This window comes from Lynx rufus, unplaced genomic scaffold, assembly GCF_022079265.1.
Source record: "Lynx rufus isolate CCGP_SWC_20201006 ecotype Redwood Valley unplaced genomic scaffold, mLynRuf1.p SCAF_7, whole genome shotgun sequence".
NCBI classification, from domain to species: Eukaryota; Metazoa; Chordata; class Mammalia; order Carnivora; family Felidae; genus Lynx; species Lynx rufus.
The window spans coordinates 114494040-114518873 of record NW_025814889.1 but is presented as its reverse complement, the minus strand read 5'-3'; the positions used below and the strand labels follow the sequence as shown (position 1 = coordinate 114518873).

The window sequence follows — 24834 nt, the reverse complement described above, 5'->3', positions numbered from 1 at the left end:
TAAGCTCTTCCAGCAGAAATGAAGATGCAGTCCAGGCTCGGTCGAGACCAGGGTCACGTTGACAAATTTGACGAAGCAGCCTGAGTTTTGGTCGCAGGGGCGCACCCCGCAACCCCTCCACCCGCCGAGGTCTGGGACCACCCCAGGCCGCGGCCCAGGTCTCCCCATCCACCTCCCCGGCGGGCACGCGGTCGGCGCGCGGGCACGGCCTCTGACGGAGCGCGGGCGTGCGCTCGGCGGCCGCGGCGTCCCCTTGCCCGCCGGAAGGAGCGGCGGCGCCAGCGTCCTGCCGCCTGTCCGTCACGCAGCCGCCCACGCCGCCGTCGCTTCGGATTGGTCGCAAGCCGGGCCGGGCCCCTTAGGGCCCCGCCCCCCGCGGATGGACAGGCCGGGAGGGCGTGGCGCGACGGGCGGGTCCGCCCAGCTGTCAGTTACGGGGGCGGCCCGGCCGGCGGGCGGGCGCTCGCTGGCTACCTCGTCTCTCGCTCGCGCGCGCTCCCTCTCGCCGCCTGTGGGGAAGTCGGGGCCGCCCGAGCGGCTGCCGCCACCGCCTCGCCCCGACCTCCTCCCCGGTCCCTTCCCGGCTCAGTCTCTCCCGCCCGCGCACCCCCGAGTAGTGAGTGGTCCCGCGTAAGGTCCGGAGAGTCACCGCGGCGGCCCGGGTGGTGTTTAAACCATGTTTAGGAGGATTTTGCAGAGGGTAAGAGAGTGAAACCGTCTTTCCGGCAGCACGTGAGCGGGAGAGCCCGAGTCCGGGGCTGCGGGCGCCGCCGCCGAGCTGAGGAGCCCAGGCGGCGGCGTGGACGCCCCTCCTCAGCGCGGGCTCCTTCCTTCTGTAGGCCCCGCAGCCCCGGGAGGCGGTTAGGCCTCGGCCGTCCTCTCCGGGGGCGGGCCGCGGGGGCAGGGAGGGCGGGTGGGGCGGCGGCGGCGGGGCGGCAGGCCGGAGCCCGGGCCGGCGCCGAGTCCCCGGCGGCCCCGCGCGCCCAGGCCCGGCGCCGCGCTCCCGCGCGGGGCTGTCAGTGCGACGGGCGGCGGGGCGGGAGGGTGTGGTGCCGGCGCGTTCCTTCCAGCTCCGGGAATGGCAACGCAAAGGGAGTTAGTGCGTCCAGACGGGTGGAGAGCGCCCCGTGGGAGATCGCGGGAGGCTTGCTCAGCCTCTGCATCCTTCGCGCCCACCGCGCCCCCCAACTTTGCACGCACCTGCCACTCTCGGCTGGACAGTATTGCAGGGTAATGTGGTTAAACCCGGCCTAGCTCGGGCCCAATCGTGGTACCGACACTTACTGGCAAAGTCAGCTGAGGAAGAAGATATTACTCACTCTTGGAACCCCCCCCCCAACCCCCAATTAAAAATGCGTTTCCCCCTCTCAGCCCAGGACCCTTTTTGAGCTCTCCAAGAATAAATTCGCAGTAAGCCTTATCCAGTGATATACGCATACTCCTTCACTTTCTGCCAGTGCTACTATCCCTATTGGAAATCTGGGGGGAAAAAAAAAAACAACAAAAAACCCTTAAGATATAAAAAATAAGAACATTGGAAAGCTGTAGGTGTGTTGTTTAGAAATCAGTTCCTGGAATAATAATAGGGCATATTTTCCTACAAGAGTTACTGTACTCAAGTTTTTGTTTTGGATAGCTTTTTTTTTTTTTTTTTGAAAGTGATGCGGGGGGGGGGGGGTGTGCAACAAAATGTAAATGATTGAAAAGTTGGGGCCAAACTCATTAGATGGTTGCTGGGGGAGTAGCCTCACTAGTTCAAAGGACAAAAGAAATTAGTGCGTTTGTAGTATTCGGCCAAGGAATGTGCCAAAGACAGTTGAGTCATCCACTATATGGAAAGGGAGTGTTCTTGGCTCCTGCATAGCTTTGTGAAATGTTCAAGTCATGTGAAACTTGGTCATCCGTCAGGGGGAGAAATAGTTAACTTTTGAATCTACCACCCTGTATTGACATTTGATGATTTTCTGCAGTGGTTTTGTCAGAGTCTTTTAAAATCTTGATAAGCTGATGATTTTGGCAGTAGCAAGGGCATGCCCTTTACCCTTGCCGTCGGTTCCTGTGTTCGATAGTAAGGACATCTGTGCGTGATTTGCTTGTAGTACTTGGAGATTTTTCTTTTATGGGACCCGGAGGAACGGATTAGCTCATGCTTCAGATTGTGTTTCTGTCGTAGTTCCACATCTGAAAATTAGTTTGCCTATGGTCTGCTTTAAAGTTTATAAATAAAACAAAGTGTTTACTGACTTACCAGCAGCTTCTGGTAGGGTTGCCTGGCTGGCTCAGTCCGGGGAGCATGCGACTCTTGAGCTTGGGTTCAAGTTGTGAGTTCGAGCCCCATGTTGGGTGTAAAGATTACTTAAAAAAAAAAAAAGATTAATTAAAAAAAAGTATTCTGGCATTTATAGATTCGTTTTCAGAAATATGGAATACTTTCCAGTACTCTTGGTTTAATGTTGTTAAGCATTACCATCATATTAGGACTATTTTTATGTAAAGACCACGTGTTGATACATACACATCAACTGTGACCGAAGTTTTAATTAAAACTGCAAAATTGGAATTTGTTCTGGTTATTACTGAGATGTGGTATAGAATCATCACATATGACTAAGTCAGTTGAAGACTGACTTTCTTAACCAAGGCATTATTGACATTTGTGACTGGATAATTCTTTGTTGTGGGGGGCTGTCCTTTGAATTCTGAGATGTTTAGCAGGATCCCTGGCTTCTCACTTCAGACCAGTTGCACCCTTCCCCCATTCCCTTTCCCCTCGTGACAACCAAAAATATCTCCGTACTTTACCATATTCCCCTACGGACAAAATTGCCCTTGATTGAGAACCACTGTGTTAAATATGTATACTCTTTTATACGTATAAAATTTGAATTGTTTCTCAGTTACTTTTTGTTCCCTGTGTATTTATTGAGTGTCAGTAAATGTCAGACATATGCAAGGGGCTGGGAAACACTTGATAAATGGGTCCTCCCTTTAAAACTCACAGCCAGATAGAGGATGTCGACCATTTAAAAGTAATTACAGAGTGCCCTGGGTGCCACTCTGGGTCAGGGTGTTGGGACCATCAGGAAAACTTCTGGTAGGAGGGCATATTCCTACAGTATATACTTTATGGACTCCACAGGTGGTATTCACTAACAAGTATAACTAGAATCTTTAAATTATGTAACACGGCAACCATTTTATTTTACCCCACCCTGATAATCTTATTTCTCAGCGGAGGTGATAAGATATTAAGATGAAAGTTGCTAATTTAGGGATTTGTTTGAAATGGTCTCCATGCTTTAGCGTTCTCTTTTTAGATGACCTTTTCATTTTAACTGCTGTTATTTTCTTCTGAATAGTGTCCTTTAAAAAGCATTTTTAAAGAAGAAACAGACAATGTGCTTGCAGTCAGTTGTAACTCTGAGTCACTGAACATCACCAATAGGGTCCCAGGGTACTTTACAGAAAATGTTTCTGTTTTCTTCTTCCTTTTTCTTTTTTTGTTTCCATTAGCTTACTATAAGTTGTCTTTCTGAGGCTTGAAAGGGTCTGATTTAGAAAAAAAATTCTTTTTTTTTTTTTTAAGAGTCTGACTCTTTTCTTTTTTTTTAATTTTTTTTTTTTTTTGAATGTTTATTTATTTTTGGGACAGAGAAAGACAGAGCATGAACGGGGGAGGGGCAGAGAGAGAGGGAGACACAGAATCGGAAACAGGCTCCAGACTCTGAGCCATCAGCCCAGAGCCTGACGCGGGGCTCGAACTCACGGACCGCGAGATCGTGATCTGGCTGAAGTCGGACGCTTAACCGACTGCGCCACCCAGGCGCCCCGAAAAAAAATTCTTTTTATGGTTGCTTCAACATGTATGTATTGACTATTTCGCTTAATGGTCCTTTGAAGAGAATTACGAATTTAAAGTGCTTGATGACCATGGGGCGTCTGGCTGGTTTAATTGGTGGAATATGCAGTTCTTGATCTTGGGGTTGTAGGTTTGAGCTCCACGTTGGGTATAGAGATTCCTTAAAAATAAAATCTTAAAAAAAATAATAAAGTGCTTGATGACCAGAGAGATAGATGATCAGCATTTAGTACTTTAGGCAGTATGTAAACTTCGTTGGTATTTCTTTCTTAAGGAATTTACAGTGGTTTAATTAGAGTATTAGATTTCCTTTTGCCGGTATATGCCAATAACATTGCTAAAGAAAAAAATGGACTTAAGTATTCTAGAATTGTAGAAATAAAAGGCTTCTTTTATGGTTAGCAGGTCTATTTGATTTTAAAAATGAGGAAGTATAAACAGATTAAGTGATTTATCTAAGGGCAACACGGTTAGTAGATGTCAAAACTGAGCCAAGAGCCAGATTCTCCCAACTCAATCCATTTCTCTTTTTTTTTTTTTTTTTTTTTTTTTTTTAATTTTTTTTTTTTTTTTTTTTCAATGTTTATTTATTTTTGGGACAGAGAGAGACAGAGCATGAACGGGGGAGGGGCAGAGAGAGAGGGAGACACAGAATCGGAAACAGGCTCCAGGCTCTGAGCCATCAGCCCAGAGCCCGACGCGGGGCTCGAACTCCCGGACCGCGAGATCGTGACCTGGCTGAAGTCGGACGCCTAACCGACTGCGCCACCCAGGCGCCCCCATTTCTCTTTTTCTGGTACCTTGTTGCCCTTTCCACTACTACTCAATTGATATGGTTAGCACTCTGCTAATCACAGTGGAAGATATTGGGAAAATATGAGACATAACTTCTTCCTCAAGGATATGATTAAGTGCCAGAGAAATTGGTACAGACAATGAAGGCTGTAGTGGTACAGAAGAGGAAAGATCAGAATGATCCTGTGTGAGTGGGTAGTCTCCTTGGAGAAAATGAGCATGAGGTGGGGTTTTGGAGAATGTGTGTGTGTAGGAGAGGTCTTAGGAAGGTTTCTTTTTAGAAAGGAGTTACAGTATAAGTAAAGATGCAGAGATGGGAATGAGTTCATTCTTCCTGCCTTCCTCCTTCCTTTACATATTACTTTTCAGTAAGCAGATATTTGTAACACTTGGCTATGTGCTAGAAACTGGGGATACAACAGTGAATAAGATACAGTCCTTACACTCAAGTAGCTTACACCAAGTGACTTTTAGAGAGAAGAGATCTGTTTACAGCACAGAGAAATTGAGAGAGAAATTTACAAAGATAGTGTGACACCCCATTGTGGAGATGCTTACTTTTCTAGCTCATCCCTGTTCAATGCAAAGTGAATTTCATATGTAATTTGAAGTTTCTAGTAGCCACATTTAAAGTAAGAAGAGGTGAAAAAAGATAAAGTAAAAAGAGGTGAAATTAATTTTTAAAACATATTTCTTTTGACCATGTATCTAAAATATTCAATATAAAAATTATGATATATCTTACATTCTCTCTCTCTCTCTTTTTTAACTAGGTATCTGAAATCTGGTGTGTATTTTGTACTAATAGCAAAGCTCAATTTGTACTAATCATATTTCAATTATTCTATAGCCCTATGTATTGGGTGGTGCCGTTTTAGTTGAATACATATTTAACTTTAAACTTTTTATTTGGAACTAGTTTCAAACTTACAAAAAGTTGCAAGAATAAAATAATAGGAACAAGGAACAGCTTTTAAAATTTTTTTTTTCAAGTTTATTTATTTATTTTGAGACAGAGAGAGAGAAAGGACAGAGGAGGGGCAGAGAGAGAGGGAGAGAGAGTGAATCCCAAGCAGGCTTTCAGATGTGGGGCTTGAACTCACAAACTGTGAGATCATGACCTGGGCTGAGATTAAGAGTCAGATGCTTAACCTACTGAGCACCTAGGTGCCACTACAAGGAACATTTTTCTCACTTTCTTCTCTCTTCTTTTTCTGTCTTTTTTTTTTTTTCTTTTCTGACTCATTTGAGGATCAGTTATGGTCTTTTACCTCTGAATACTTCAATGAAGAATAGGGATATTTATTTACATAGCCACTGTATAGTTGCCAACTTCATAAATATACTTTGGTTCAGTTACTATCTATGATTCCAGTTTTGTCAGTTGATCTGGTATGTCCTTTGTAACATTTTGCCCTCACCAGTTTAGGGTCCAGTTAGGATTAGGTATTATATTTAGTTGTCATATTGCTATAGTCTCTTTTTATCTGGAACATTTCCACAGCATTTGTTTGTATTTATGAAGAGTACAGATCCCCTCCTGCTTTTTTCCCCCTACACTGTTCTTCATGTTATGTTTATGTGATATTTTCTTGTGATTAGATTGAGATTATGCATTCTTGGCCAGGATGTTGCCTAGAAGATGTTGCCTCACATCTGGAGACCCAGGGTGTCTTTCTGTCCTCCGTAGGTGCTGTTAGATTTGATTACCTTGTTAAAGGTCAAGGTGTAACCCATTTTTGACTGTATAATACTATTCTTTCTTCTTTTGCCATTAGTAGGCATCTACTTATAAGACCCTGCAAATATCTTGCTCCTTATCAAAAATTTCCCTTAAATTTAGCATCCATTGTTCATTCTTTGTTGTTCATTGCCTATCTAGTCTTCACCATAATGACTGCAAAATGATGATTTTCCCACTCCAGCATTCCCTTCTCCTTCACCAATTGGTCATTGGGTTTCTGTTCCTCCTTCCCTCTCTCCCTCCCTCTCCATTTCCTTTCTGTCAGCTTCCTTTTTTCTTTACTAATTTCAGTTTTTAAAAATGGTTTATAACTCATCACTGTTCTTAATTATTTTGGTGCTCTAATTGTGTCAGATTTGAACAGTGGGAGCCCATTAGGGTGGCCCTGTGTCCTTTTGACATTCTCCAATAATTTTTTTTAACCTCTTCGCTACTCTTTGGTATAACAGTGTATTCTAAGCTCATCCATTACTCTTTCCTAGCCCTGAAAATAGCCAATTCTCTGAGGAGCCCTGTGTCTTTTAGTGGGGATCCAGATCTGGGGTAACTTTTCTTCTTGTTTATTTCAGCAGACAAATCTGACATTTTGAACTTTATTCTGTAAGCATTATGAAATCAGTAAGATTTTATTAAGCAGGGGTGCCTGGCTGGCTCAGTTGTAAGAGCATGTAATACTTGGTCTTGGGGTTGTGAGTTCGAGCCCATGTTGGGTGTAGAGATTACAAAAATAAAATCTAAAAAAAAAAAAAAAAGGTTTTATTAAGCAGTGAAATATATCTGGTATGCAAGACAGGCAAAATTTTCCTCTACCTTCTTAGGGCGTGTCTGGCTGGGCCTAAGAATTTAACTGACATAAGGCAGACTAACAGGAGAAAAGCATGCAAGTTTTATTAAATTTTTACATGTATATGAGAAGCTTCACAAGAGTATGAGGACCCAAAGAAGTGACCAGACCAGGTGTTTATACCTTGTAGACAAAGAAACAATACGTTTGTGAAGAATTGACAAGACAGTGGGTTTGGGTTAGGGGTAGTAAATGGTGAAGAAGTAGCCAAGAAGATAAAGGTCAGTTGAAGAGGTTTGTTTATGCAGATTTCTCAGTTCCAAATTCTCTGTGTCTACTGATGAGAAAATCTTTTTTACTCCTGGTACAGCGAGGGTGCCTTTCACATGAGAGTTTTATCTCTTGCTTTCAAAAAGAAAAAAGAGGGTCAGAGTGTTCTTATACCTGCTGTTTTAGTGCCTTTAATTAAAGATAATCAATATGCTAACCTGGCATATTTTGGAATGACATTCTGGCTTTCTTCAGGCACAGAGTTGGGAGTTAAAAAGTTTGTGGAATGAGTATGAGAGGAATGTTTTAAGGAAGAGTAATTTGTCAGTGTTGCATGTGATGGATTAAAACCATAGGAGAGTATAGGTATAGATGAGATAGGAGAGATTTTGATATTTTAGGCGCTCGGAAATTATAATTCACATTAGAATGACAACAGTGTGTGCAGAAAAAGGTAATGTATAAGGAAGACCTTTTGAACATATCTCTTCCTCACATGTCTAGTGTGGGCCCACTGTGTGTTGTGGACACACTGATGAGTAAAAGACATAAACCCCCGTGGAGCTTGGTGTAAGAGAAACTGTTCAAAAATCCCATAGCTATATGGTCATGTGGGTGAGTCTTAGGAAGGAAAAGCACAGGGAGCCCCAAGAGCATACAGCAAGAGGGACCTGATCTAAACTAAGATGTTAGGGAAGGCTTCCTAGATTGGTTACACATTTAAGTTTGATGCTACTAATTTATGAAACATTTTATTTTAAAAAAAATTTTTTTTTTCAACGTTTATTTATTTTTGGGACAGAGAGAGACAGAGCATGAACGGGGGAGGGGCAGAGAGAGAGGGAGACACAGAATCGGAAACAGGCTCCAGGCTCTGAGCCATCAGCCCAGAGCCTGACGCGGGGCTCGAACTCCCGGACCGCGAGATCGTGACCTGGCTGAAGTCGGACGCCCAACCGACTGCGCCACCCAGGCGCCCCGAAACACATTTTAAAAAGTGGTATTATTTTCTCTCTGTGGAGATTTATTTTTAGTGTGTTAAGAATAGCGATTGAGATACAAAAGAACCAGGGCTCGAACTAAGTTTTCTCTTCTTATCCTGGTGGTCTTTTGCTTGAGCTAGAGAGACAGTATAATTAATGGTTAACAGTCTGAACTCTCGAGCCAGACTGTCTAGGGTGATATTTGTTTCCTAGTTACTAGCTGAGTAGCTTTGGGCAAGTTACTTGATTTCTCTGTCTCCTTAATAATAATAGTACCTGTCTCATAGGGTTGTTGTGAGGGGGGACTGAATTAATACACATAAACGTCTCTGACAGTATCTGGCACAGAGTAACTACCTCTCTGTAAATGTTAGCTATTGCTGATGTTGGTGTTTTGTTACTATATACTCCAGGTTCCTTCAAGGAACACTTTTCTTATCAATCTCCTTGTGTATGTGTGTGTGTACATGTGTGTACAGTCATTCATCATACTATTGGGCATTTATTCTGTGCAAATTGCTGGGCTTGGGGATAAAAATTCTTGCGGAGTTTTAATGAGGGAGACAGATACTTAAATAATTACAAAGTAATTTGGAAGATGTTGGGGCACCTGGGTGGCTCAGTTGGTTAAGCCTCCAACTCTCAGTTTAGGCTCAGGTCATGATCTCACAGTTTGTGAGTTCGAGCCCCACATCGGGCTCTGGGCTGACAGTACAGAACCTCCTTGGGATTCTCTCTCTCTCTGTCTCTCTCTCTCTGTCTCTCTGTCTCTCTCTTCCTCTCTCTCCCTGACCTTCCCTGCTCATGTGCGCTCTCCCTCTTACAAAATAAATAAATAAAAACTAAAAAAACCCACAATGTAATGTGCTAAGTGTTAATAGATACACAGAGGAAGTGTGAGCACAAAAGAAAGAGTAATTCTGTGAGGGGAGGGGTAGGTGGAGACTGTTGAAGGCCTTACGGACACTGGCAGTGACAGGCCAAGAGGAGCAAGGGAGAGAAGCCATCTTTAGAGACGGGGACCGAGCAAATGCAAGAGCATGAAATAGCCGAGCACAGCATTAGGGGAATTGTGAACATTTCTGTATGTGGATGGGGGTAGTTATAAGAGATGAGACTGGAAAGTTTTGGTCTATATACCATAGGCGATAAGGAGCCTTGGAATTTTTTAAATGATGAAATCTGTAATAAGGAAAACCCTCCAAAAATATTTTTTCCAGGTAATCTTTATAAAAAGTAAATTGGGTAAACCACTCTTTTGTCTAAAATCTGTTGGTGACTAATCACTGCCCACAGGAGATGTCCAAACTTTTTACTTTGGCACACAAGGCCCATAATGCTCTGGTCCCTTTATAGGATTTCAGACTCATCTCCATCTACTGCACATGCTCTGCCCCTGCCTTTCTCACCAGTTGTGTTTCCCACCAGTTGTGTTTATCCTGTTCTCTCATCCCTTCATACCTCTGTAGAAGTGCTTCGTTCTGCTCACAGTGTCCTACCATCACTTGTAGGCATTGCTCAGTTCAGATGACACTGGGACTTACTTGCCTGCTTTTTTTTTTTTTTTCCCTCCTCTTCTCCCAGAACATCCCATACTAATTAGGAGAACAGGCTTTTGGTATTAGACTGTCATTTAAGGTCTGGGCTCCTCCACTCATGAGGGTGAGATCTTGCACAAAATTTCAGGCTCTCTGAGACCCAGTTGCTTTATCTCTGTAAATGGAGGATTTTACATACCTCAAGTGTTGTGGAAGGATTAAATGAAATAATGTTCATGAAGCACTTACTACAGTATCTAGCATTCGGTACACATTTAGTATTTAAGAGCTATTATACTTCAGGTCTCTAGAAAAATTTTTATGTTGTTTTTGTAATTTGTTTACTTGATTATTTGTCTACTAGACTTGAGCTCTCTTATGGTGGGGATTTTGTTTTCTTTTTTAGTGGGTAGGCTCTAAGTTAGTGTTTGATGCTTGGTGGTTTTTCACTAACATACTCTGACTACTTGGTGGCTGTGTAGAGAGGATGGCTACATTAGGGGAGAGACTGGCTAGAGAATAATAACTTTTTATTCCTAAAATTGCTGCACATTAGAATCATTTAGAATTCTTATCCAAATTCTTCCATTGAAACAGAATTTCTGGATCTCTAGTTTTCAGTTCAGGAGATGGTTAAAGCTTGAATTTACACAATGGCTTTGGGGATAGAGAAAGAATGGAATGATTTTCAAGAAAATTAAGGTGTAAAATTGATAGGGTTTTTGGACTTGTGAGTAGTTTGGGTAACTGAGAGGATGATGGAATGGACTAAGGTAAAGAGTAGAGGAGGAAGAAGAGCAGGTTTGGGGAGGAAGATGAATGTGAACTAGAGGTATGGCCATCCCAGTGGAGATGTTCACGAGGCAGGTGGAAATATAGGTCCAACACACAGGAGACAAGTGGAGGCAAGTATTAGATACGTACAGATGTTGTAGAGAAGTCAAGTCAAATAAGGACAGAGAAGTGTCCACTGAATGGAACAGTTGAGTCATACCTAGTTCAGTTTCAGGAGAGTCATAGGGATAAATTGGGAAGTAAGGAAGTAGAAGCAGGGAGCACAGATTACTTCCTGAGGGATATAGAGTAGAGGAAGCAGAAACTAACTTAATATTAAATGCATGAATGAAATTTGTCATCCTTAGACCACGTTCTAATAAATGATTTTATCTTATTTTAAAGGTTTAAAAAAATTTTTTTTTAATGTTTATTTTTGAGACAGAGAGAGACAGAGCATGAACAGGGGAGGGGCAGAGAGAGAGGGAGACACAGAATCTGAAGCAGGATCCGGGCTCTGAGCTGTCAGCACAGAGCCCGACGCAGGCCTGAACTCACAGACCGTGAGATTGTGACCTGAGCCGAAGTCGGATGCTTAACTGACTGAGCCACCCAGGGACCCCTGTTTTTTTTTTGAGAGAGAGAGAGAGAGAGAGAGAGAGAGAGAAAGAGAAAGCACAAGTGGGGGAAGGGGCAGAGAGAGAGGAAGAGCAAGAGAATCCGAAGCAGGCTCCACACACACTGCCAGCGTGGAGCCCGATGTGTGGCTTGAATCCATGAACTGTGAGATCATGACCCAAGCCAAATTCAGTTGCTTAACCAACTGACCCACCCAGGTACCCCTAATGATTTTTATTTTCAAGAATTATAAACTTCCTCAAATCAGTTTAAGTTGAAAGGGGGATTTATTGTAAAATTTCAAAGTGATCCATGAATAAGAATTGCTATACAGTTGGGTCTGAAGAGAATGGTGTCAGGGACAGAGGGAGTTTTTCTCTTTGCCTCACTCTTTCATGGACCACTGGCATCATTGTGTCTCTGTGTGCATCCTCCTCATTGCTGCCTACTCAGTATGCTCAAGACCCCAAATGGTCATCTGACCACACAGTTCTACTTACTTTTCACCTTAGTTTTGTGTAGCCAACTGACTCAGTGTCTCAATTCCCAAAATCCAAGAGAAGACTAAAATGTCCTTAGCATCTTTTCTTGTTGGGTTGTGCATAGGTCTCTGGCTGGCCAAAGGTGTTCATTGATGGTTTAGTCAACTGAGGCTGGAAGTGGAGTTGGTCATATGATACTTAGGACTGTTCCTTCTAAGAGTGGTATCATGAAACACACATTTTACATATCATTCTTCTAGAAATAAGCTTTACCATGGCTCTGAAATAGTGATAATAGTTATGATTAAGTTCATTTGGTTCTAGGAATAAAGGATCCATCAGCTTAGCTCAAAAATAGCATAGTAGTGGTTATAAGGATGCACTTGGCAATAAGATGGAATTTCATAGAATTTCAAAACCAAACATTTAATATGGTGCTGAGCCTCTCAGACATTTTTACTGGAAGGCTTTGAAGGCTCTAAGGCAGTGCTATTCGGAACTTCATGACAGGGCTTTATAGATTATCACTCTAGAGTTGAGCTATTAAAGGACTCAGTAACTCTTCATATATTTGTGTCCCCTATATCTATCTACTTTTGATTTTGCTCTCAGCTAATTTTCTTACCCTCTATTCTAGTTTTTTTTTTTTTTTTTCTTCATGGCTTCTACATACTCAGAGTCTATGGTCTTTTGAAACCTTAGCTGGTTTATAGCTTTGATTTGCTGAAGTCTTTCATGTACTTTTACTTTATCTCCTGACTACACTGTTTATCTATTTAGTGCCAGTTTATGTGGCTAATTGATCACTTTTCTTCATGGTTTGCAGTTCAAAGGCCTAATAAGCATGGAACTCAGCAGTAGTTCATTCTTGGTATTGGGGTGCTTTTTTTTTTCTTTTTTTCTTTTTTTCTTTTTTTTTTGCCACGCGGCCATAGTTCATTCTTGGTATTCGGGTGCTTTTTTTTTTTCTTTTTTTTTTTTTTTTTTGCCACGCGGCCATGTTATTGGCTGCTAGCTAGCTTGTGAATATTTGCTGTTTGGTCCAGGTGATCACATCTTTTGTCATGGCAGTAGACATGGGGTCATATAACCTAGCTGTCTTGGACTGTATTCTCAACCTGGACTATGGTAGGATAGTTTACTTTAGGATGGAACCATGGCCATTGCCTGTGCTATGATTGATTGACATATTTAATACAATAACATGAATAATTTAGTTGCACTGACATCTGTTTAAGTGTTGCGTGGACTGTAGCAGTAGTTCAAATTTAAAACCACCCTTTCCCCCGTCATTTCAGTTTCTAATATCAGACTATGGCTAAGTTTTACATAAATATGCTAATATAAAAGTTTTTAGAGTTTCATTGATACTTTATTTGGACTTTATTGGCTAAATAATATTTGGAAAATGTATTAAGAATTTCTGTCTTTATACAGTGCTATGTCAGAATACATTGTCTTGTGAGATGGATTAAATGGTAAATCATATTGAGTCAGATCTCTGATAAGGAAGTATGCATTTATTTTGTCCTGTGAGACATTTTTTTTAATTTAACCTCATATCTGCTTGTACCTTTTAAATATTTGAAGCAATGATCTAGTTTTGAAATAAAAATATTTAAAAATAATAGAATATGTTTCTGGTTATGAACCATGTATATCATAGAAGTTTGAATATATCAGAAAAGGAAAATTGAGAAGCAACACGGCTATAGCATTGTGGATGGTTTAACATTAAGAGCACAAGCTTTGAAGTCAGATGGAATCCCAGCTTTATGCATTATTACATTAAAAAATACATTTTTTTAATGTTTATTTTTGAGAGAGAGAGAGAGAGAGAGACAGTGTAAACAGGCAGGGGGCAGAGAGAGAGGGAGACAGAGAATCCGAAGCAGGCTCCGGGTTCTGAGCTGTCAACACAGAGCCCAATGTGGGACTCATACTTGCGAACTGTGAGATCATGACCTGTGCCGAAGTTGGACACTTAACTGACTGAGCCACCCAGGCGCCCCAGTGTGTTATTATATTTGTAAGCTTAGCTGACAATTTATTTAACTTTTTTTAACTGTATTTCCCCCCTTGGCTAAATGGGAACAATCCCTTTGACTTTATTCAAGGATTGCTAAAAGCATTAAATGATGTAGTGTAGACAAAGTGCTTGGCATTATGCCTGTCATAGAGGTTATACGTTAGCTGTTGTTAATAGAAAGATAGAATATTTCATTTAGCAGACGACCGATTGACATTTTTTTAGTATAAAATTCAAGTTTCTTACTTGCATCATTTTAAAAATGCAAATAATCTAGAAGAAGTGGATACTCTGAGCTTTACAATAAGATTCATGGGTTATTTTGATTTTGTTAAATTTTTGAGTATAAAAGCACCTGGGCAAGTAGAGAAATCCCTGAATTTGAATCAGAAGACTTGAGTTCATGTTCTCTATCTCTGCAGTCAGTGTGATCTTAGGCAAATCATGGAGTTTCTCTTGACTTCACTTTCCTTATCTGTCCACTGAGGGCATCATCACCTAGGCAATTTCTAAAGTGCTTTTCAGGGTAAGCCTGTTACTTGAAAACCAAAAGAGTACCAAGATTTTGAGTCTGCAGATCATTTGCAGCCCTGAGGTAGCATTTTAAGTGTTATATAACAAATCAAAATAACTTTTAACCTATTTTCTAGCATCTTTGCTAAGGAAAAAAAAACACCTGTCTTTAGAGCAAGAATTCAGTGATAAAATTTGATAACTCATGTAAGGTTACTGTCACAGCACTGCCATGTAGTAGTTTCCAGAAGATAGTAGGTCCCCTTCTCTACTGAGATCTTCCTTGCCCCCAGCGTGTAGCCCTTTATAAGTATCTCAGATGCAAGTAAGGGACATTCATTGCAGTAGATGCTTTGATGCAGCACCTAGATCTTCCTTTAAGATGGAGTCACATTCCCCTAGCTGCCTGGAGTCATGGCTGCCGATGGCTCGTGGCTGCATCCTTCTCTGGGAGTTGCCCTAACAGAAAGAAGCTGCCTGATCCAAGATTATGTCCCTTTCCTGGAAACAGCCTGTACTTCATTACTGGTTGATGTGGAGAATACAAAGAATCCTCCTCTTGCCTTGGTTAGGGACTTCTGTGAAGGGCCATCCAGGGACTCTTGGTGGGATTAACTAAGGCCACTGTTATAATTGTGCTACTGATTAGTACTGTTCGTCTGCTTTCTCTGCCCTGTCATATTGCCCCTGTGCCCGTACAGGTGTTCTTGGGAGCACTGCCCAGTAAAACTGCTTGTAGTTTTCAGGGCCTCAGAGTCTGTTTCCTTGGGAGCCCAGATTATGAATCATCTGCTATTTGGATAGTGTGTCTTAGAGATTTTTGTGTCATAAAACATGATTATATTCAGGATGGATTTTAATTTTATTATCTTTGTGTTCTACTTCTTTAAACTGATCCTCTGTAGATCTCTTAGAAAAGGAATCTGTAGTCAGTAGATTAGAATTTGTTAGATTCTAAAGTACCATGCAAGACCATTTGCTGGGATTTTGAGTGTAGCACACTGATGCTCTGTTCGGGAGGTTTTTATTATCAGCACCATTCCCAGTTCCCTCAACAGATTTTAAGACTTAAAGAATGAAAAGTGGCTTCTTCTTTTTATTTTTGTAATGTTTATTTATTTTTGAGAGAAAGAGACCAGTGTGAGTGGGGTAAGGGCAGAGAGAGAGGGAGACATAGAATCTGAAGCACGCTTCAGGCTCCGAGCTGTCAGGATAGAGCCTGATGCGGGGCCCGAGCTCACGAACTGTGAGATCATGACCTGAGCTGAAGTTGGACGCTATCCGACTGAACCACCCAGGTGCCCTGAAAAGTGGCCTCTTCTTAAAACTAGATTTTGAACCCTATTTTGGTATATTTTTGTGTCTGCCTATCTGTATTTTTTGAATCAAAACACCTGATACTCTAAATTTGCTTCAAATATATAGCTCAATTGTGATTATATGTTAGATATTTAAAAAATGTTGGATATTAAATACTTTTACTGCTTTACTTAATATTGACTTAATTGTATGATGTCTGTAAGCCCAATTTAGTTACTAATAACTTATCTGTAATTAGTTTTAATAGTCTCAGTCTCTTACTGATTTGACTGCCTTTTCCTTTTTCTTTTTCTTTTTTTTTCTTTTTGATTGGCTGCTTTTGAGAGATGTTAGTTTCACATAACCATTAATAACTGGTAAAAGTTTTAGAGTTTTGAAAATGTCGATAAGAAAGCAAAGTGTATATAGAGATTGGAAATATAGTTGATTGTTTCTGTGTTTTTCTTCCTGTTTATTTTGAGAGAGAGTGAGGGAGCACAGGGGAGGAGCAGAGAGAAAAAGAGAGGGAATCCCAAGCAGGCTCCTTGCTATCAGCACAGAGCCCCACATGGGAATTGATCTCATGGGCCATGAGATCATGACCTGAGCCAAAAAGGAGCTGGAAGCTTAACTGACCGAACACCCAGGCGCCCCTGGACGTGCTTTTAAGTTAGCCAGTTTAGGACTCAAATGAATCATGGAATGAGAATTTTAGAGCTGGAAGGACCCATGATCTTGTCCTGTCCCTGTAATTCTTCCTTGAAGAAGTTGAGATTAGAGAAATTGTCTTGATGGGGATCAGACAGATGACCAAGAAATATTTTGGTTAGTAGAGAGAATATTGAATTGGGACCTGGGAAACCTGTTTTAATTGCAACTTTACCATTACCAGAGTGATGTCAATCAAGCTTAGTTTCTAGGGCTAGTTTCATCATCTATGAAGTGATACAATTGGAATATAATTTCTGAGATGTTTTCCAACTTTTAAACTTTGTTTCTTGTCTTAATGATATGAATGACTACTATGTACAGTATATCTACCAAATGCTAGGCAGTGTTTTAAACATTTTAAGTGTATTATTTCATGTAATTCTTACAACAGTTCTGTGAGGCTGACATTATTAGTTCCACTTTACAAATGGGAATTTGGGGCTTAGAGAAGTTAAATAAATCTACAAAGCTTCTTAGTGGGTAACTGGAATGAATGCAGATCTGTGAGACTCCGACTTCTGTATTCTGAATCACTATTCCTAGATTTAGGTGGACTTTTGCTTTTGGAACACTTAATAGGCGCTGCTGAAAATAGGAGCCAGTTGCATTAGGTAAATATATGCTTCTGACACCCGTCTCTGGCATAGGGTAGTATTGCGTGTCAGTATGTTAGCCAGGAAAGACTTAGGATTCAGAAGTATATTGTGTGTTAGTACTTAGGAAATTTTGGAGAGGATTGAAATTAGATACAACCGGGGGATGGCCTCTTAGAAGCCCCTTTGAAAGACAAATTGAATAGGAATTGCACTCAATTTAGCATTAATAATTTAACAACATGAGTGATTGTATTTGCTTACTCATTAAAGTTGTAGGATGGTTCCAGGTTAGGTGGAATTGCTCACATTTCAGAAAATAGGAATTGTTCTCAGTTGTAAGCTGATGAAAATGAGTTAGTTAAATGTGGTATGTTGGCAAAGAAGCTTGCCATTTTTAAAAATTATTTATTTATTTATCTTAAGTAACCTCTCCACCCAGCACGGGGCTGGAACTCATGACCCCGAGATCAAGAGTCACACGCTCTACCGATTGAGCCAGCCAGATGTCCTGAGAAGCTTACTATTATTGTATGTGGTTGTATGATGGATAGAGAAGCTTCAGTGAAGTCATTGGTACCATAAGTTTTCTAGGTCATATTATTGCAAAAGTCTGAGTAAGCTTTCTTCCTTCAGGATATATTCTGTTTTAAGAAGGCAGAGAAATAGGAAGGAAGTTTCAGGACAAAAAAAAAAAGTAATTAGCAAAAATGAATTATGAAACAAGTTTAAAGGTGTTAGAATTATAATGGAGATGAGAATAAAGAGTATTAGTGACCATTTTCAAGGTTGAAGACTTAGAGCAAGTAAGAAGGACTTAAGAGACAAATTTTATGTGAAGTTTGAGGCTGACAGCCAGGAGTTAGAATTAGGAATACAGGAGGTGTGAAGTGAAAAGTAGAAGGTCCCCTCCCTAGGGAACACTGGTAATAGTGTCTTTGTATTTTTCCACAATTTTCTGATGCATATATCCATTAATATTATACAGATATGATCATAGTCTTCATATTGGCTTTGAATTTTTTTCACTTAATATAGTTTGGAGATCTTTAAGTACCAGCACTTTCAGAACTACTTCTTTTATTATTTGTTTATTTTTAATAACTACATTATATTCTATGGATTAGCAAAATATGGCTAGTCCCCTGTTCTTTCCTTTTACTCCCTAGGCTTCTTGGGCTTACTTAGGTCTGTTTACTAGGACTATTTTTGGCAAACTTGATAAAAGATTTTTTTGGTGGTGGTAGTAGGATTATGTAGTTATATCTTTGACTTGCTTACTTTTCTGGGAAGGTAAATCCCAGAAGAAAAGCCACCTCTACTCTGGAAAAATAAAGGATACAGAAATGGGGAAAATGTAGTTCTTGGGAGGTACAGCTTTTGTTTCCAGTGCTTTTGAGGATGGGGTCACTAGTTTTAAAACCTCTTGTGGGATGAAACTGTTGAAATGTTGATGGGTCAAAAATGAATTGCTAGTTTTATACAGTTGTTTATATAAGTATGTAATTTAAAGGCTCTTTAACTTTTTCACCATTCAGCTCCTTTCTTTTTTTCTCAGATGCAGGAGTTGTCATCAGATCCAGATACCTGACTTTTATTTATAAATTCATGTCTCAAGCATACCATTTTGGGAAAGAATCTTACTATGTTTTTTAGAGTAGGGTAGATAATAGATGGTAGAATCATTAACACATGAGAATCTTATGGATTTTAAATTTTTTTTTTTTTTCCAACGTTTATTTATTTTTGGGACAGAGAGAGACAGAGCATGAACGGGGGAGGGGCAGAGAGAGAGGGAGACACAGAATCGGAAACAAGCTCCAGGCTCTGAGCCATCAGCCCAGAGCCTGACGCGGGGCTCGAACTCACGGACCTCGAGATCGTGACCTGGCTGAAGTCGGACGCTTAACCGACTGCGCCACCCAGGCGCCCCAAGAATCTTATGGATTTTAAATGAACACAATAAAGACAGACTCTGGATAAGTTTAGAACGTTTTAGAAGGTTACATTTTGGGAAAATGTGACAGGAATGTGGATCATCTATTGAGGTTTGCTTCTTTTTTTTTTTTCTTTTTAATATCAAGAAAAGTTTCACTGTAAAAGTAATTTGACTATGGATCTAAAATTCCGAAAAAAAAAAAAAAATGAGCAACACCAAAACCAGAAAAACTAAAAACCAAAATATCCATAACTGTTTTGCTACAGAAATCATTATTTATATTTTGTGATATATATCCTTTGAATCTCTCATATAAATAGTTTTTGTACACAATTATACAGTGTGTATGTTTTCTTATTTTTCTGTGCAGCTTTTATAATCATTTTAATGCATGAATTTGAAAGTAGTATCACTTTTTCCTTGGCATTTTATGTTAAATATTTAATAGTTATGAATAGGATGTTTGCTTGTTGAGACAAATGTGTAGTAAATTGCTCTCAGTCTTGGGTGCTTACGGTGCATCTCAGTGGAGATGTCCAGCAGAGAAGCAGTATGGTTTAGTGATGATGAGCTGGTTTGCTCAAGTTAAAATCCTTTCTTCCATTAATTAGCCATGTGACTTTGGGCAAATTACTTATTTCCACACCTCATTTCTCTCGTGTGAAATGGAAATAATGATAGTATGTACCATTAATGTTTTTTTGCTGAGGATTATTAAGTTAGTTGTTGTGCTCAATCTTGCTCAGTGTTTTACTAGATTTTCAGTTCCTTTAAGGTAACATCTAGATAGTAATGAATGATGATGTTAGAGGAGAAAAAGAAGACCTTTAATCCTCCAGATTGTATGTATCATTGGGATGGAATATCAAGTATTAGAGACAGATTGGTAATGGTTGGCATGGATGGCAGATGGATGGGCTGTGTTGATCTTTTCAGCAACCCTCAAATGATTGTAGTTTAGTTGGTGTAGTAGAGAGAGCAATGCAAGAGGAATCAGAAGATTAGCATTTTAGATTTTTTTTTTTAATTTATATTCAAGTTAGTTAACATACAGTGTAGTCTTGGCTTCAGGAGTCGAACCCAGTGATTCATCTCTTACATATGATACCTGGTGCTCATCTGAAAAGTGTGCTCCTTAATGCCTGTCACCCATTTAAAATCCCCCCACCCCCTTCCAGCAACTCTCAGCTTGTTCTCTGTATTTAAGAGTCTCTTATAGTTTGCCTCTCTCTGTTTTTATCTTAGTTTTCCTTCCTTTCCCCTAGTTCATCTGTTTGTTTTTTATATTCCATTGATGAGTGCAATCATACAGTATTTGTCTTTCTCTGACTGACTTATTTTGCTTAGCATAATACACTCTAGTTCCATCCACGTTGTTGCAAATAGCAAGATTTCATTCATTTTGATTGCTGAGTAATATTCAATTGTATATATATACACCACATCTTCTTTATCCTTTCATCCATTGATGGACATTTGGGCCCTTTCCACACTTTGGCTATTGTCAGTAGCACTGCTATAAACACTTGGGTGTATGTGCCCCTTCGATGCAGTGCTCCTGTATCCTTTGGATAAATATCTAGTAGTGCAATTGCTGGGTCATAGGGTAGTTCTATTTTTAATTTTTTGAGGAACCTGCATACTGTTTTCCAGAGTGGCTGCACCAATTTGCATTCCCATCAACAGTGCAAAAGGGTTCTCCTTTCTCCACATTCTTGCCAACATCTGTTGTTGCCTGAGGTGTTAATTTTAGCCATTCTGACAGGTGTGAGGTATTATCTCATTGTGGTTTTGATTTGTATTTCCCTGATGATGAGTGATGTTGAGCGTCTTTTCATGTGTCTGTTTGCCATCCGGATGTCTTCTTTGGAAAAGTGTCTATTCATGTTTTCTGCCCATTTCTTCTCTGGATTATTTATTTTTGGTGTGTGTGTTGAGTTTTGTAAGTTTTTTATAGATTTTGGATACTAACCCTTTATCTGATATATATCATTTGCAAATATCTTCTCCCATTCCATAGTCTGCCTTTTAGTTCTGCTAATTGTTTCCTTCGCTGTGCAGAGAAGCTTTTTATCTTGATGAGGTCCCAATAGTTCATTTTTGCTTTTGTTTCCATTGCCTCTGGAGATGTGTCAAGTAAGAAGTTGATGTGGCTGAGGTCAAAGATGTTGCTTCCTGTTTTCTTCTATAGGATTTTGATGGTTTCCTGTCTCACATTTAGGTCTTTCATCCATTTAGAATTTATTTTTGTGTGTGGTGTAAGAAAGTGGTCCAGTTTCATTCTTGTGCATGTTGTTGCTGTCCAGTTCTCCCAGCACCATTTGCTAAAGAGACTGTCTTTTTTCCATTGGATGCTCTTTTCTGCTTTGTTGAAGATTAGTTGACCATACATTTGTGGGTCCATTTCTGGGTTCTCTGTTCTGTTCCGTTGGTCTCCGTGTCTGTTTTTGTGCCAGTACCAAACCATCTTGATGATTACAGCTTTGTAATATAGGTTAAAGTCTGGGATTGTGATGCCTCTAGCTTTGGTTTTCTTTTTCAACATTACCTTGGCTATTCGGCATCTTTTCTGGTTCCATACAAACTTTAGGATTGTTTGTTCTAGCTCTGTGAAGAATTTTGATGAGGATTGCATTGAATAAGTAGATTGCTTTGGGTAATATTGACATTTTAACAATATTTGTCCTTCCAATCCATGAGCATGGAATATTTTTCCATTTCTTTGTGTCTTCTTCAGTTTCTTTCATAAGCTTTCTAGTTTTTAGTGTACAGATCTTTTACCTCTTTGGTTAGGTGTATTCTTAGGTATTTTATGGTTTTTGGTGCTATTGTAAATAGGATCGATTCCTTGATACCTCTTTCTATTTTGCTTCATTATTGGTGTATAGAAATGCAACCGGTTTCTGTACATTGATTTTTTATATCCTTCAACTTTGCTGAATTCATGTATCAGCTCTAGCAGTTTTTTGGTGGAGTCTGTCAGGTTTTCCATGTAGAGTATCATGTCATCTGCAAAGAGTGGAAGTTTGATTTCTTTGCCAACTTGGATGCCTTTTATTTCTTTGTGTTGTCTGCCTGCTGAGGCTAGGACTTCTAACACCATGTTGAACAAAAGTGGTGAGAATGGACATCCCTGTTGTGTTCCTGATCTTAGGGGGAAAGCTCTCAGTTTTTCTCTAAGGTCTTCTTTCTGATTTTTGTTAACAGTACAATCTTGAGAAGTCTTTTAGCCACTTTGAATCTGTTTTCTCATCTCTAGAGATAACATTTACCCTTCCTGTCTCAGAGATGTCATTATGACTAAAGTGAGTTGAAGACTATAAGTGAGTTGAAGACGTAAGGCACTATATACAAATGTAAGCTTTTTATTAATTTAAAAAGACTAAAAATGAGAGAATGCATACAGAGACCTTGATACAGTATTGGGCACACTCTGCAATGAAGGATAGCTGCTAGTGGTATTTGTCTTCTCCTTTTATGTGTAAGGCTAGCCCTGTTTACTGTTTAGATTATTAAGTAGTTTATGAATATATTATTAATACCTACTTTGAATTTTTTTTCTCTCTTTGTTTCAGACTCCTGGGAGAGTTGGCTCTCAAGGTTCTGATTTAGATTCATCAGCTGCTCCTATAAACACAGTGGATGTCAATAATGAAAGCTCTTCAGAGGTATGGAAATAATAATTTGGCAATAAAATTTGGTATTATTAAAGGAAAACGAGCAGAGACTTGAAGTAGTGGTCAGTAATTTAAACTTTCATAGGAAAGGTCTCATCCTTCTTACAAACTGAAATACGACTTTTGAATCACACTTCTAGAAAAATACGGTGTTTAGTTCTAAGACTAAGAAAGTGTATATTAAAATTGAAAATTAATATTGTTAATTTGTCTTCATTGCTAATGTCATCTGAACTTAAGGAAGATTTTGACATCTGTTTGTAAAAATTACCAATTAATTAGTGTTTGTACTGGCATGAACTACTGAGTTAATGAAAAATTAGATTAACTTATCTATAAAGTTTATACATTATTTGCTGTCTTTACAACTTTGCAAGAACTTTTATCTTTCATAGTTTATTAAAAAGTAATGGGGAAAGTAAGAAAGAACTCAATATTTTTGAGAAGTTAGCCTTAGTATTTGCTTTATTATGATTAATTATTTTTAACAAACATTGTTTGCTCATTATAGAAAAATGAGAAAAGGGAAGAGAAGAACATAAAAACCACCAATAATGTCCTTAAGATATGGATGCACTCACATTCTGCTCTGACAGTTTTTGTCACTTGCCCCTTTCTGGGCCCAGTTGTACTGCCTACCTAGTTCCCCTTTTCTGTGCTCCCCTTTCCACACCTGTTTGCTGGTGAGTCTGTTTTCTGTCTTGTGTATTTCTGGTTTTGTCTCTATGCATTCATCTCCCTGTTTTGTCTCTTTCTGGCCATCTGATTTCATGTATATGGGTATTAACCTTGAGAAGATCTAAAAGACCATGAAAGTGAGAATAAAAGTATCAGTTGAACTTTATTAAGAGCAAGTTTAATTGTTGACCTCAGTTGGATCAAAAAAAAAAAAAAAAAAGAGTCTCTAGTGCGTAGTGAGCAGTGCCTGGTGATCCTGCTGTATTTTCTTCTTAGGGTCATTTTCCTACTCTTTGAGATAGTTTTACTGCCTTCTATATCCTCACATCTCTCATGTGTGCTACCCTCTCCCATCTTCCCTCAGTCACCTTCTATATCATAGGAAGTATTGGCTGAATGTCCAAATCTATACTTGGCACCTTTGTTCTCTCTTTTTTTAGTACACAGAAAACAGTTCCTTTTCTTATCAAATTTCAATCCGTTCTCTTGTGCTCTGGATTCCGTTCTCTCACATTCTCATTTTATTTTCTGTCCCTCCTGCCACTAGTTTTTATCCATGTCATGAATTATTCCCATTGGCATATAATACTGCTCTAGAGGTTCATATGCCCAGTGCTTGGGTACATATTTGTCAAGGTCTTGGGTGATCTCTGTCTCTCTCTCTGTCTCTTTCTATCAGTCTCTCTTTCAGTTTGTTTCCCTTTTACCTTGGCATCCCACTTTGTACAAACCCTAGGTTTTAACTTTGTGCCCTTAGCAGCCATCTATATGGAATTTGAAATGTCTCTGAGACTTTAAAGAAATAGTCAGAAGGGCACCTGGGTAGCTCAGTCCATTAAGCGTCCTACTCTTGATTTTGGTCCAGGTCATGATCTCACAGTTTGTGAGACTGAACCCATGTCAGGCTTGGTACTGACAGTGAAGAAGCTGCTTGGGATTGTTTCTCCCTTTCTCTCTGCCCTTCCCCTTCTCAAAATAAAAAACTTAAAAAAGAAATAGAAATAAAGCAATACCTTGCTTTATTCATATGATATTTATGTCATATTTTATTATTTAAGATAATGTGTAATATTGTCTTCGTATGGGCTGTTATAACAAAAGTGCTATAGACTCAGTGGCTTAAACAACAAACATTTACTTCTCAAGAGTTCTGGAGATTGGGAAGTTCAAGATCAAGGCAGATTCTGTGTCTGGTGAGGGCCTGCTTCCTGGTTTATAGGTGGCCATCCTCATATTGCTGAAGTGGCAAGAGAGCCGTCTGAGATCTTTTACAAGGGCACTAATCACATTCCTGAGGGTTCCACCCTTCTGACCTAATCACCTCCCTAAAACCCCATCTCCTAATACCATCACATTGGGAGTTAGGATTTCAATGTAACTTCAACATAATTCCAATATGAGGATACACAGTCAGTTTATATCAGACATGTAATGTGTATAATATGTAATGTAATAAGTGATTTTTTATATCCTTTAGTTATCACCAGGATGGTTGTTCAGAGTATTTAGTATAATGAATCGCCAGAAGCAGATGTCTTTGTTCACTCT

General features: G+C 39.8%; 1 protein-coding gene across 1 annotated transcript in view; it reads left to right on the top strand.

Annotated features, from left to right (window-relative positions):
• The first annotated feature begins 508 nt into the window (after window positions 1-508).
• EEA1 (early endosome antigen 1) overlaps window positions 509-24834 on the top strand; it is a 115900-nt gene continuing 91574 nt past the window's right edge. Inside the window, exons 1-2 of the mRNA XM_047065385.1 lie at window positions 509-700; window positions 22507-22599. Of these exons, the coding sequence (XP_046921341.1) occupies window positions 677-700; window positions 22507-22599 (117 nt within the window). The 5' untranslated portion in view covers window positions 509-676. The remainder of the gene's footprint in view (window positions 701-22506; window positions 22600-24834) is intronic.